This window comes from Leucoraja erinacea, unplaced genomic scaffold, assembly GCF_028641065.1.
Source record: "Leucoraja erinacea ecotype New England unplaced genomic scaffold, Leri_hhj_1 Leri_63S, whole genome shotgun sequence".
NCBI lineage: Eukaryota > Metazoa > Chordata > Chondrichthyes > Rajiformes > Rajidae > Leucoraja > Leucoraja erinaceus.
The window spans coordinates 186,411-201,761 of record NW_026576553.1 but is presented as its reverse complement, the minus strand read 5'-3'; the positions used below and the strand labels follow the sequence as shown (position 1 = coordinate 201,761).

At 49.6% G+C, this 15,351-nt stretch overlaps 1 protein-coding gene across 1 annotated transcript in view; it reads right to left on the bottom strand.

Annotated features, from left to right (window-relative positions):
• The window catches only part of LOC129694371 (pyruvate carboxylase, mitochondrial-like), a 538,031-nt gene that overhangs the window by 439,714 nt on the left and 82,966 nt on the right, over positions 1-15,351 (bottom strand). The window contains exons 3-4 of the mRNA XM_055631071.1: positions 7,252-7,436; positions 4,963-5,128 (exon numbers count right to left, since the gene is read on the bottom strand). Coding sequence (XP_055487046.1) covers positions 4,963-5,128; positions 7,252-7,436 — 351 coding nt within the window. The remainder of the gene's footprint in view (positions 1-4,962; positions 5,129-7,251; positions 7,437-15,351) is intronic.

Genomic DNA, 15,351 nt, shown 5'->3' with positions numbered 1-15,351 from the left:
TGTTGTGTCATCAGCGAACTTGTTGATGAAGTTGTTATTGAGTCTGGCAGTACAGTCATGTGTCAGCAGACTAAACAGAAGGGGGCTTAGGACACAGCCTTGGGGTGAGCCAGTGCTCACGGCTATGGTTTTTGATGACCTATCCATGTTCTCCACAGATGCTGCCTGTGCTGCTGAGTTATTCGAGCACTTGGTGCCCAAATCTGTTTGTGACCTGCTTTCATTGTTAAGGGCCTGTTCCAATTACGTGTCCTTGGCACGCAAGTTGAGCCGCGACGGTCCCGAGAAGGTCACAAGCGATTACATGCTTACGCACAGTCGTCTGGAGCGCGTGACATGATTTGAAGATGGACACAAAGCTGGAGTAACTCAACGGGAGCGGCAGCATCTCTGGAGAGAGGGAATGGTGACGTTTCGTGTCGAGACTCTTCTTCAGTCTGAAAAGAAGGGTCTTCACCCGAAACGTCACCCATTGCTTCTCTCCAGGGATGCTGCCGGTCCCGCTGAGTTGCATTTTGTGTCCATCTTCAATTTTCTTGGTCCCGCTCTGGGAGTAGAAGTGGGGGCGGATCCGGACCGCAACGGCCGTGAGCCCCAGGCCGAGCTCGGCCATCGTTTGCCGGCTTCTGCTGATGTTGACGGTGAGACGTTGCGTCGCGCCAGGGTCTTGGTCCTGTCCCACTTTGGCCGTCAGTTCCGCGACAGGCCGTTGGTGCGCGAAGATTTTGTTCTCTACAAAAATTTCGGAGCCCCGCGCGATGTCGCTCACAACTCCATACCCCTCCGTGCTTCTCAGTGGGACCGGCCCCGCGCGGCCACACGATGCCCGCGCGCCTCAACACGACCACAAGGTCGCGTAATTTGCATGCCAAGGACACGTAAGTGGGACAGGCCCTTTACACCTTCAGTTCCTATTCTTTACCTCATCTCTTCTCAGACACTGGCTTTTAATTAATACTTCCCTTTAAATTACCCAGCCATGAATTAAAGTCCTCCCTATTAAATCATCAGACCGTCACGTCCCAGGTCCAAATCCAATGCATATTTTTGTTTTTTAGTTTTAGAGATACAGCGCAGAAACAGGCCCTTCGGCCCACTGAGTCCGTGCCTACCAGCGATCCCTATCCTACACACACTATGGACAATTTGCACATACACCACCAATTTTACTTCGGAGTCACGTGAGTGACTACGTGAAGAAGCCCGCCCCAGGACGCATTGCGGCATTACGTTTCAGCAGGCAAAGCGGCAGGCGGGAGACAGGGCTCCCGCAGAAACGAGATAAACTATTTTTAAACTATTATATAAACTATTTTACTTTTGCGGAGCCGGTAAGGGGACCCACTGTGCAGTGCTGGCGTGAGTGCGCTGCAGCCCGAGTGCAGGTGAGCAGCAGCCCGAGTGCAGAGAGAGAGAGAGAGCGAGGACCGCTAATCAGCGGCCCGCTCCCGACACTGCACCAAGCCCGTCAGCATCAACAGCGGGCTGGGGGGGGGGAAATGCTGCACCTGCCCGCTCGACGGAGGAAACGTCATTGGGCAGCAACAGGCGGTAGGACCGCTTAGCGGGCGGTCCGCAAACCCGACACCGCGACCGAGCCAGCCCGCTAGCGCCTGAGCAGCGGGCTGGATGTGTGTAAAACCGGGCGGTGGAGCCGACATCGGACTGGGACGTCTCTCCACCCAGGAGGGGGAGAGACAGCCGCCTGAGCTGCAGGAGCGGCTCTTGGGCATTGGAAAGGTGAGTTTGCTGTTGTGTTTTATTACAGATTTCAGGAACACAACGCAAAAAACTCGCAAAGAGAAACTGCCCCGCTCCAACTCTACCAGCGGGACAGCAACCGGCGGCAGCGTCGCTCGCAGAGCGTTTTTCGCTATCCCTGAGACCGAGCCAAGCCAGTCTCGCCAGAGCCTGCACGGCGGACTGGGAAAGCGGCCAGGAAGCCAAACGGCCGGTCGTCTCCGATTCGTCGGAGGGGGACATGTCTCTACCAAAGCAGAGAGAGACAGCACTTAGCAGCTCCTGGAGGAGAAGGTCCACCGGGAACAGCAGCGCTCCCGGCAAGACAGGACAGGCACCTCCTCCATAGTGTCGTGTCAGGCACTGCCCTTTGCTACCCTCATACCACGGGTTGGAGCAGGAGGCTAGCATTGGTGACCAGGGCAGGGCTGGTCTGAAAATGGGGCAGGCGGACAAAATCGGGAGTATGCATGAGGTGCAGGATCAGGAACAGCTGTTGGGTGTGGTGGACCGCTTCGTAGCAACCCCACGGGCTGGAGCACCGCCGGAGCCAAAACAATGGCAGCCAGCAAGAATATACAGCACCAGAGAACTGTGAGGCCCTTAAGGGGAATAAGCCTAAAACAGCAAAATCTGCGATTGTGGGGGCCCTTATGCGGGCATAAAAACTCAAGCTACAGCGGATCCAAAGGCTCCTGACGTTAGCTATCACAGTCTATGCTCGTTCTGTGGAGATAACGAGATGAACACATACCACCAGAAAGTGCTGGTATTAAGGTGTACCACACAATTCGAACTAAACAATCTCCGAAGGGAAATACAACACCTGCCCTCAATCTAAAAATTTGCAGGTTGAGCAAAGGCCCAGCAGCGGAGGCAGACTCACTGCTATTTGGGAGAGATCTGAACAAAAAGCTGAAGGAGATGGAAGAGGCATCAAAAACCTTCGGCATCATGAGGGCAGGCCCCGGGACGAGCAAACCACGACTTCCGATACCCAAACAGCAGCACCTCACGGCATCCACCCGTCAATGTCTAGAATATGGGACTGGTGAACGCTTGGGGCCGCACTATCCCCAAAGATCTTTTAGATCAGGGCCCGCCACGGACCCCTGGAAAATGCGCCTCCCCCCAACGTCGCCAGCACGTCCTCAGAACAAAAGCACTCAGAAAACAGAAAACACAAAACCGCCAATAACCATGGAGGTAGGTGGGTCTGGTTCCTACCAGCATATAGAGCGCTTTCTTGGACTATCTTGGCTTTCATATTAATTCAGTCCACGTAACTATAATGTTGCCAAGAGACAACATAGTTGAATTGGCACAAACAAGCACAAATTAATGGTCAAACTACCAACTACTCGACAAATAACAGAGTAATTGGGAAAAAATGGTACCATTTCTGTCTACATCATTCAGATGTTAGTAGCAAAAACAACATATAGGTTGTCATTGAGCATCTCATGAAGTTACCCACTGAAGTAATATCAGAAAGACAGTGGTGGGGTTACCACTTATACTGGGCATTAATTATCTAAAAAATGTTCAGGTGAATTTTATGAGTTTTTAAAGCACTTGCATGTATGGGTATAAATAGACTACACTATGGAGGTGGCCTATATTAACCATATGGCAGCATAAAGTCGGTATCATATGACAAGTTGGTCAAAACAATTTGGCAATGGTATATCCATAGATGTATTTGACTATCAACAACTTACCTGCCAGGTAAGCAAAATACAGTGACAGACACCAGGTCACATAATATTAAGGACAATAATATTAAGGACAACATCAATTAGATGTTTTCATATAAAGTTTTAACAAAACTATCAAGCTATATGATGCAACAGATATTAATGCATTTCATTGTCGCTCTACTGCACACTGACAATGACAATTAAAATAGAATGTGAATCTGATATCGATTATTTGCATCAACGCTATATCACCAGGTGTTCGGGGATGTCCTATGTATGTCGCGGGGGAAACCAGACCCTGGGGCAGTGGAATCCTCATTAAAAATTTCTCTGGGACAGATAGTTCCAGCAGAAAGATCGTCAGCTATATATATTAACTTTTCTGACCTATAGGTCATGTTGTCATTCAAGAATGTATTTATAATATTGATAGACAAATGCGTTCACGCTGCATTGGTGAAATTAATTCTATGTATTTTTTTCCCTTCTGCCTCACCAATCGAGAACAACGCACAGTACAAAAGGATTCTGCTTCAGGTATTTGATGTACCTGACGGACTTACGCAGCCATTGTTTCACCCAGAGAAAACCCACGTGGTCGCAGGAAGAACATGCAAACTCCGTACAGACAGCACCCGTAGTCAGGATCAAACCCGGGTCTCTGGCGCTGTGAGGTAGCAATTCTACCTCTGTGCTGCCCTTAATTCTGCGAAGGCCTACAAGGCCAAGGCCTAAGACATATTAACCCCTTTCCCCATTCCCATACCGTTCTTTGCCACAGAAGGCTGTGGAGGCCATGTCAGTAGATATTTTTAAGGCACAGATAGATTCTTGATTAGTGCGGGTGTTAGAGGTTATGGGAAGAAGGCAGGAGAATGGGGTTGGGAGGGAAAGATAGATAAGCCATGATTGAATGGCGGAGTGGACGTGATGGGCTGACTGGTCAATACTGCTCTTATCACATGAATTTAGGAAGTGCCGCCAAACGCTCATTACCTGTTTAGTGTAGTTTAGAGATACAGCGCGGAAACAGGCCCTTCGGCCCACCGAGCCCGCGCCGACCAGCGATCCCCACACACTAACACTATCCTACACACACGAGGGATAATTTACATTTATACCACGCCAATCAGCCTAAAAACCTGCACGTCTTTGGAGTGTGAGAGGAAACCGGAGCTTCCCAGGGAAAACCCATGCAGGTCATGGGGAGAAGGTACAAACTGTGTACTGACAAGCACATAGTCAGGTTGGAACCCGGGTCTTTAGCGATGTGAGGCAGTATCTCTCCCGCTACACCACCGTGCAGCTCGATTAGTGAGGATATCGGAGGTTATGGGGGAAGGCATGAGAACGGGGTTGAGAGGGAAAGATGGATCTGCCATGATTGAAAGCTGGCGTAGACTTGATGGGCCGAATGGCCTTCATCCACTCCTATCACTTGTGGTGAACTTGCCGTCAAACGCTCATCATATGTTAGTTAACCCACTCATTCCTGGGATAATTCTAGTGAAGTGATAGATACCGGCATCAATAGCAATGGCTCGAGCTTCCACCTTGTCGCCCATCTTGCGCACCACCTCAGGGGTCGGTCCGATGAAACGTACTCCGGCATCAACACAGGCCTGGGCGAAATCGGCCCTCTCCGAGAGGAACCCATAGCCTGGGTGAATCGCATCCACATCGTTTTCCTGCAAGGAATCAGCACCAACGTGTGAGTGAAAGACCACAACAAGGCAGTGAAACACGTCTTAATGAGGGAGGAACAGGATTCAGTCTCTAGACTTAGAGATACAGCAAGGAGACAGGCCCTTCGGCCCACCGAGTCCTCGCCGACTAGCAATCACCCCGTACTCTAGCATTGTCCTGCACACTATGGACAATGTACACTTTACCAGAGCCAATTAACCTACAAACCTGCACGTCTTTGAAGTGTGGGAGGAAACAGGGGCACCTGGAGAAAAGCCCACGTGGTCACGGGGAGAACTTACAAATTATGTACAAATAACACCCGCGGTAAGGATCGAACTCGGGTCTCTAGCACTGTAAGGCAGCAGCTCTAGTGCTGTGAGAGGTTTGTGTAGAACCTCAGGGGGAACCTGTTCACTCAGAGCGCAGACTGGGCGATCGTTTTGCTTGGTCCACCTTGGCCACCACGATCTCCCAGCTGCCAAACATTTTAATTCTCCTTCCCATTCCCACATTGACCTTTCTGTCCTGGGCCTCCTCCATTGTCAGAGTGAGGCCACATGCAAATTGGAGGAACAGCATCTCATATTTCGCTTGGACAGCTTACACCCCAGTGGTATGAGTACTGATTTCTCTCATTTGAAGTAACCATTGCATTCCCTCTCTCTCCGTCCCTCCCCCACCCAAGTTGCACCAGGTTCCCGTTCTCACCCAGCAAACAGCTAACCATAGCCTGTGTCCTTTATCATCCTTACTTTTTTGCATATATTTGATTCATTTGTCCTATATCTCCACAAATCACTGTCTATATCTCTCGTTAAGAAGGAACTGCAGCTACTGGAAAATCGAAGGGAGACAAAAATGCTGGAGAAACTCAGCGGGTGAGGCAGCATCTATGGAGCGAAGGAAATAGGTAACGTTTGGGTCTGAAGAAGGGTTTCGGCCCAAAACGTCGCATATTTCCTTCGCTCCGTAGATGCTGCTGCACCCGCTGAGTTTCTCCAGCATTTTTGTCTACCATCGATATCTCTCGTTTCTCTTTTCCCTGACTAGTCCGAAGAAGGGTCTCGACCCGAGATGTCACCCATTCCTTCTCTCCAGAGATGCTGCCTGTCCCGCTGAGTTACTCCAGCATTTTGTGTCTATCTTCTGTGTAAACCAGCATCTGCAGTTCCTTCCTGCACACTTAGTTCAATTTAGTTAATTTTGGATAGGCGCATGGGCATGCACAGAATGGAGGCCATCAGGCAGGAAAGTAAGCATGCGGGTACAGCAGGCAGTGAAGAAAGCATGTTGGCCTTCATTGTGAGAGGATTTGAGTATAGGATCAAGGAGATCCTACTGCAGTTGTACAGGGCCCTGGTGAGACCACACCTGGAGTGTTGTGTGCAGTTTTGGTCTCCTAATTTGAGGAAGGTCATTTGGTATCTTTGTAATTCTTTGTACTGTTTGATGTGTATATGGACCAGTGTCTGAAATAAAGCTTTAATAATAAATAATAATTTGAGGGAGTGCAGCGTAGGTTCACGAGGTTAATTCCCGGGATGGCAGGACTGACATTGGGTCGACTGGGCTAATATTCACTGGAATTTAGAAGGATGAGAGGATATCTTGGAGAAACATATAACATTCTTAAGGGATTGGACAGGCTAGATGCAGGAAGATTGTTCTCCATTCTGGGGGAGCCCAGAACCTGGGGACACAGTTTAAGAATAAGGGATAGGCCATTTAGGACTGAGATGAGAAAAAAGGTTTTCTGCCAGAGTTGTGAATCTGTGGAATTCTCTGCCACATAATGCAGTGGAGGCCAATTTACTGGATGTATTCGTGAAAGTTAGATAAAGCTCTTAAGACTAATAGAATCAGGAGAAAGCAGGAACAGAGTATTGATTTTGGATGATGAGCCGTGATCATATTGTGTCTGAAGAAGGGTTTCGGCCCAAAAGGTTGCCTATTTCCTTCGCTCCATAGATGCTGCCTCACCCGCTGAGTTTCTCCGCATTTTTGACTACCTTCGATTTTCCAGCATCTGCAGTTCCTTCTTAATCATACTGTGATCGCTGGCTCGATGGGCCGAATGGCCTACTCCTGCACATATTTTCTGTGTTTCTGTGTTTCCACTTGCCTTGGCCACATTGATGATGTCGGGGATGTCGAGGTAGGCTTGTACGGGAGGTAGTCCTTTCCCGATCAGGTAGGCCTCGTCGGCCTTCTGTCGATGCATCTGCCCCGTGTCCTGCTCGGAGTAAACGGCCACCGTACGGATCCCCAGCTCCGTACATGCTCGGAAAACCCTGATCGCAATCTCACCTAATCAGAGGGAATAAAACACGTCAGGCAACACAGCAATATAGACAATAGCTAATTGAGTTTCTACAGGTGTACGTTAGGGGGGATAGACACAAAAAGCTGGAGTAACTCAGCGGGACAGGCAGCATCCCTGCAGAGAAGGAATGGGTGACGTCTGGACAGCACCCATAGTCGGGTTCGAACCAGGGTCTCCGGCGCTGTAATGCCCCTGTCCCACTTAGGAAACCTGAACGGAAACCTCTGGAGACTTTGCGACCCACCCAAGGTTTCCGTGCGGTTCCCGGAGGTTGCGGGTGGTTGCCGGAGGTTGCAGGTAGTGGAAGCAGGTAGGGAGACTGACAAAAACCTCCGGGAACCGCACAGAAACCTTGGGTGGGGCGCAAAGTCTCCAGAGGTTTCCGTTCAGGTTTCCTAAGTGGGACAGGGCATTAAGGCTGCGACTCTACCGGTGCGCCACCGTGCCGTGCTGGTGCAAGTAAGAATGTCATTGTTCCGTTTCAAACACCCAGGATAGGACTAACCAACTGGGGCGGCATGGTGGCTCAACGGTAGAGTTGCTGCCTTACAGCGCCAGAGACCCGACCACGGGACTGTCTCGGGTGACCCGGGTTTGATCCCGACCACGGATACATGATAAGGGAATAACGTTCGGTGCAACACAAAGCCAGCATAGTCCGGTCAAGGATAGTCCAAGTGTCACCAAAGAGGTAGATAGTAGTTCAGGACTGCTCTCTGGTTGTGGTAGGATGAGTCAGTTGTTTGATAACAGCTGGGAGGAAACTGTCCCTGAATCTGGAGGGTGCGTTTTCACACTTCTGTACCTTTTGTTTGATTTGAGAGGGGAGAAGAGGGAGTGAGATGGTCCTTGATTATACTGCTGGCCTTGCCGAGGCAGCGTGAGGTGTAGATGGAGTCAATGGAAGGAAGGTTGGTTGGTGTAGCTAGACACAAAAGTATGGAGTAACTCAGAAGGACAGGCAGCATCACTGGAGTGAAAGAATGGGTGACATAGAAACATAGAAAATAGGTGCAGGAGTAGGCCATTCGGCCCTTTGAGCCTGCACCGCCATTCATAGAAACATAGAAATTAGGTGCAGGAGTAGGCCATTCGGCCCTTCGAGCCTGCACCGCCATTCAATATGATCATGGCTGATCATCCATCTCAGTATCCCGTACCTGCCTTCTCTCCATACCCTCTGATCCCCTTAGCCACAAGGGCCACATCTAACTCCCTCTTCAATATAGCCAGTGAACTGGCCTCAACTACCCTCTGTGGCAGAGAGTTCCAGAGACTCACCACTCTCTGTGTGAAAAATGTTTTTCTGATCTCGGTCCTAAAGGATTTTCCCTTTATCCTTAAACTGTGTGACCCCTTGTCCTGGACTTCCCCAACATCGGGAACAATCTTCCTGCATCTAGCCTGTCCAACCCCCTATAAGATCCCCCCTCAATCTTCTACGTTGTGGGTCAAGACCCTTCCTCAGTCTGAAGACTGAATCTGTCCATGAATCTGGAGGTGTGTGTTTTCACACTTCAGTCTGAAGAAGGATCTCGACCCGAAACGTCACCCATTCCTTCACTCCAGAGATGCTGCCTGTCCTGCTGAGTTACTCCAGCATTTTGTGTCTATCTTCGGTTTAAGCCAGCATCTGCAGTTCCTTCTGACACAGGTTGGTTTGTGGGATGGACAGACTTTCTGCAAGTGATGCTGAGGTAGCAGATGTGGTTATGTAAACTTATTAAAGCAGATTATTAAAGAATGAGAGGAAGCAGACGGAAAAAGAGGATTAGAATTGGAGGTGAGCAACTTGGCCTCAGATACGAGCTGGGTCACCAGTCTGCGCAAGGTTTACCGAAACAAGGAATTACAAATACTGAAGGTACACAAAATTGCTGGAGAAACTCAGCGGGTGCAGCAGCATCTATGGAGAGAAGGAAATAGGCGACGTTTTGGGCCAAAACCCTTCTTCAGACTGATGGGGGGTGGGGGAGAGAAGGAAGGAAAAAGGGAGGAGGAGGAGCCTGAGGGCGGGGGGATGGGAGGAGACAGCTCGAGGGTTAAGGAAGGGGAGGAGACAGCAAGGGCTAGCAAAATTGGGGGAATTCAACGTTAATGCCATCAGGATGCAAACTGCCCAGGCGGAATATGAGGTGCTGTTCCTCCAATTTCCGGTGTTGCTCACTCTGGCAATGGAGGAGACCCAGGACAGAGAGGTCGGATTGGGAATGGGAGGGGGAGTTGAAGTGCTGAGCCACCGGGAGTTCAGGTTGGTTATTGCGGACTGAGCGGAGGTGTTCGGCGAAACGATCGCCCAACCTACGCTTAGTCTCCCCAGTATACAAATACTGATACAGGTTCACCACCGATGTGTTCCAACACCTTGGGTTCCTGAGCCTTGCTGGGCTGTCTGTTTTGCCAGGCCAACGGAGGTCATGTCATGGCCTCCGACAGGTGTCTAACAGTACCGGAATGTTCCGCCCAGGCCGCCGGGGGGAGGGGTAAGATATACGGCCCGCAATGTCAGCCTCGGAAGTCGGCTGTGGGAATGGATCAACCAGCTCCGGCCTGTATTAAAAAGACACAAAGTGCTGGAGTAACTCAGGCAGCATCCCTGGAGACCATGGATAGGTGACGTTGTAGGTCTCAACCTTCTTATTGCAGCACTTTTGAGTTCTTTCCTACACCGTATGTCTTTGGAGTGTGGGAGGAAACCGGAGCACCCGGAGAAACCCGGACACATGCAGCAACTCTGGGGAGAAGGACTGGGTGTCTATTGTCGATGGTGACGTTTCGGGTCGAGACCCTTCTCAGACTGATGTCAGGGGAGTGGGCGATACAGAGATTAAATGTAGTCAGAGACAGTCAGACTGGTCGGAGAACTGGGAAAGGGGAGGGGATGGAGAGGGTGGGGGAGAGCAAGGGCTACTTGAAGTTCACATCCTTGGATCCCTCTCGTTAGCACATCATTCCCAGTCAACAATGGACCATTGTGGGCTCCACCCTTCCTGAGATCATGTGTTGAGACCCCTGGCCTTCTCTTGCTTCCAGTCTCCCCCCCTTACCCTCCTCCCACCCCCACTACCAGTCTGACGATTCGGTTACGACAAAGTTAGAAAGAATATAGATAGACACAAAATGCTGGAGTAATTCATTGATGATCTCAAAGGGATTAGCATTAACTATCCAAATAGTATCCAAACGAGGATGTTGCCAGGACTTGAGGGTGTGAGCTACTGGGAGAGGTTGAGCAAGCTGGGACTCTATTCCTCAGAGTGCACGAGGTTGAGGGATGATCTTATAGAGGTGTAGAAAATCATGGGATGAATAGGTCGAGTAAACACAGTCTCTTGGGGAATCGAGAAGCAGAGGACATAGGTTTAAGCTGAGGAGGGGATAGATTTAATATGAACCAGAGGGGTAACGTTTTCACACAAAGGGTGGTGGGTGTATCGAACGAGTTGCCAGAGGAGGTAGTTGAGGCTGGGACTGTCGCAACGTTTATGGAACATTTAGGCAGGTACGTGGACAGGACAGGTTTAGAGGGATATGGGGCAAATCATATTGAGTGGCGGTGCTGGCTCGAGGGGCCGAATGGCCTACTCCTGCACCTATTGTCTATTGTCAAATGCAGGCAGATGGGACTAGTGTAGATGGGACACATTGGTGGGCATGGGCCAGTTTGGATGAAGGGCCTGTTTCTACGCTGTGTGACTATTTCTCTATCCCTGTCCATGTGAGGACTTCAGCTCAGCATGGAATTCATTCATCTGGACGTGCATGTCTCTGACGATCTGTCCTGGGCCCAACACAATGGCAAGCTCATCAATGACTCTACTTCCGACAAAGATTGAGGACATTTGGTGTGCCACTGGGCGGCAGAATGGAGCAGCGGTAGTTGCTGCCTCACAGCGCCAGAGACCCAGGTTCGATCCTGACTACAGGCGCTGTCTGTATGAAGTTTGTACCTTCTCCCTGTGACCACATGGAGTTTTCACCCAGCGGTAGAGTTGCCGCCTTAAAGCGCCAGAGGCCCGGGTTCGATATTGACTATGGGGTGCTGCCTGTACAGAGTTTGTGTGTTCTCCCTGTGACCGTGTGAGTTTTCTCCGGGTGCTCCGGATTCCTCCCACGTTCCAAAGACGTGCAGGTTTGTCGGTTAATTGTACTGTAAATTGTCCCTAGTGTGGAGGATGGAACTAGTGTACGGGTGTTCGCGGGTCAGTGCGGACATGGTGGGCCGAAGGGCCGGTTTCCACGTTGTATCTCTAAATTAAAGACTGATTACTCCATCAAACCTGTACTAGTAAAGAGCACACTGACAGGTGGCATCACGCCCTGATTCGGTAGCTCGAATACCTAGAAATAAAGGGGGCTACAAAGGTAGACATGGCCCGATCCATCACCAGTACTGACCTGGGCTTGTACACTCTGGAGTTTAGAAGGATGAGAGGGTATCTCATTGAAACATATAAGATTGTTAAGGGCTTGGACACGCTAGAGGCAGGCAACATGTTCCCGATGTTGGGGGAGTCCAGAACCAGGGGCAACACAGTTTAAGAATAAGGGGTAAGCCATTTAGAACGGAGACGAGGAAACACTTTTTCACACAGAGAGTGTGAGTCTGTGGAATTCTCTGCCTCAGAGGCCGGTGGAGGCAAGTTCTCTGGATGCTTTCAAGAGAGAGCTAGATAGGGCTGTTAAAGATAGCGGAGTCAGGGGATATGGGGAGAAGGCAGGAACTGGGTACTGATTGGGGAAGATCAGCCATGATCACATTGAATGGCGGTGCTGGCTCGAAGGGCCGAATGGCCTCTACTCCTCACCTATTGTCTATTGACCTCCCCACCATCTAAGGGCTCTATAGGGCCTCAATAAGACACCCAGTATCATCAAAGACCCACACCACCCTGGTCACACTCCATCTCACCGTTACAATTGGAAAGACAGTACAGGAATCCGTAAACCGTGGCCACCAGGTTCAAGAACAGCTTCTTCCTAACAGCCTCGTGAACGCTGCACAACAGCAACAGAAACATCGATGTTCTTCGGTGGACTTTATCATTGGCTGCACCACAGATTTTTGCATTAATTTAGTTCCCTCGTCATAGAGTCATAGAGTGATACAGTGTGGAAACAGGCCCTTCGGCCCAACTTGCCCACACCGGCCAACATGTCCCAGTTACACTAGTCCCACCTGCCTGCATTTGGTCCATATCCCTCCAAACATGTCCTATCCATGTACCTGTCTAACTGTTTCTTAAATTTCATAAAATGTTTCATTTCTTAAATGTTTCTTAAATGTAGTATTACAGTTATTGATTCATTTATTTATTGTGTGTCAAATGTTGTTTTTCTCAGTATAGTTTATTGTGGCGCGTCCCAAAGTACAGTGAAAAGCTTGTTGTTGCGTTCTAACCAGTCGGCAGAATGACAATACACACGCATTCCTTCTCTCCAGAGATGCTGCCTCACCGCTGAATTACTCCAGCATTTTGTGACCATGCCCGATTGCAATCAATCCATTCACAATACAGTTTTTGTGTGTGTCATTGCGTTTACGGGTCTGCTAGGCTGCGGCAAGTATAGTAAGGATATTGTTGTTCATTGTCAGTACATATTACAATTAAACACTCTTGACTTGGTTTTCAAAGGAGCAATTACATTTTCCAAAGGGAATTGGACAGGCATACGAGAGGGATTAATTTGCACGGTTGAGGGGGTTGGATCACATGCGATTCTTCACTTGTTGCCAACACTGTATCAATGTGTGCAATTGTTCATTGTGCAGTGGAATCCATGCTGCTTTTTTAATCATTTGAGCGAAAGATACAATACGGAAACACGCCCTTCGGCCCATCTAGCATTTATTTCAAGAGGACTAGAATACAAAAACAGGGATGTAATAATGCTGGGGCTCTTTCAGGTGCTGGTCAGGCCCCATTTGGAGTATTGTGAGCAGTTTCGGGCCCCATCGTATCTGAGGAAGGATGTGCTGGCTCTGGATAGGGTCCAGAGGAGGTTTACCAGAATGATCCCAGGAATGAGTGGGTTAGCGTATGATGAGCGTTTGACAGCACTGGGCCTGTACTCGCTGGAGTTTAGAAAGTTGAGGAAGGGGGAACCTCATTGAAACCTACCCGAATAGTGAAAGGCCTGGATAGAGTGGATGTGGAGAGGATGTTTCCACTGGCGGGAGAGTCTCGGACCTGAGGTCACAGCCTCAGAATTAAAGGATGTTCCTTTAGGATGGAGCTGAGGAGGAATTTCTTTACTCAGAGGGCGGTGAATCTGTGTAACTCTTTGCCACAGAAGGCTGGGGAGGCCAAGTCAATGGCAAAGATAGATAGACTTGTGATCAGTATGGGTGTTGATGGTTATGGGGAGAAAGCAGGAGAATGGGGTTAGGAGGGAGAGATAGATCAGCCATGATTGGATGGCAGAGTAGACTTGATGGGCCGAATGGCCTAATTCTGCTCCTTTGACCTTATGACCGAGCCCATCCGTTTACAAGAAACTGTAGAGAATTGTGGACACCTTCATGACTATCCCACAAATCAACCTCCCTTCCATTGACGTCAACCTCCCCTCCATCTACAGTGAACCATGCTGTCAACTACCGTGCATTCCTGACCTAGGGGTCCCTCGGGCTATCTTTAATCAGACTTTACTGGACTTTATCTTATACGATACGTTATTCTCTTTATTCTGTATCTGTGCACTGTGAATGGCTCCATTGTAATCAGGTGTCTTTCTGCCGACTAGATAGCACACAACAAAAAGCTTTTCACTGTACCTCGGTACACATGAAACTGAATGTACAGCCCTCCGCTCACTCTGGAGCCTGAACGTACCGCCATCCGCTCACTCTACAGCAACCCCGACTTGATCATCAAACCCGACAACAAGGGAGATGCCGTGGCCAAGCTGGCCATCCGCGACTCAAGGCGCCAGAACATGGAGGGCCCTCTACCCAAGCAGCCTGAACGTACAGCCCTTTTCCGGGGTTACTGTGCAGCAACCCCGACTGTGGATAGAAAGGAATACAAGGGAGTGCCGTGGCCAAGCTGAGGGATTCCGGGACCAAGGCGCCAGGCGGTGGAGGGATCTATCCTCAATAAGCTGCCTATCCCCTTTTCCGGGGATACATCCGTGCCCCGATGTGAATAGAAAGCGAATACGCCCTGTCTACGGGCACCCTGAGGGAGTTCTGTCTACGGGCATCCTGAGGGGGGTTGAATGTATCCTGGACAAGGATTGCGATATAGTTGTTTAGCAGTTGCTTGGCATATTTGTTTGTCTTGTATTATGGTGGTGTTTTGTTTTATTGTATTGTAAATACTATTTTAATATTTGAATAAATATTTTTGATTAAAAAAAAAAGAAAAAAGGGAGGTGCCGTGGTAGTCTGGCACGCTGAGCCCAGGCGACAACTCTCAGGCACCTCCTCCTACTTATCCTTGGACCATGACCCCACAGACTAGTACCAGGCCTTAATCTCAAGCACCATATTACTGACTTCAACACTTGCGGGTCCCTCCTCTCCAAAGCCTACAACCTTATCGTTCCCCAGCCTCACACGGACCGATTTTATCTTCTCCCCTAAAATCCACAAACAGAACTGCCCTGGCAGACCCATTGTTTCTGCTTGTTCTTGTCCCACCAAATGAATTTCCACATACTTCAACTCCAACCTATCCCCCCTTGTCAAATCCCTCCCTACCTATGTCCAAGACACATCACACACTCTTCGTCTACTCAATGACGTCCATTTTGCAGGCCCCCACTCCCTCATCTTCACCATGGATGTCCAATCACTCTACACCTCCATACCCCACCAGGAGGGTCTTAAAGCCCTCCATTTCTTCCTCACCGCAGAACCAGCCAATTTGCAATCTACCAATACTCTTCACCGCC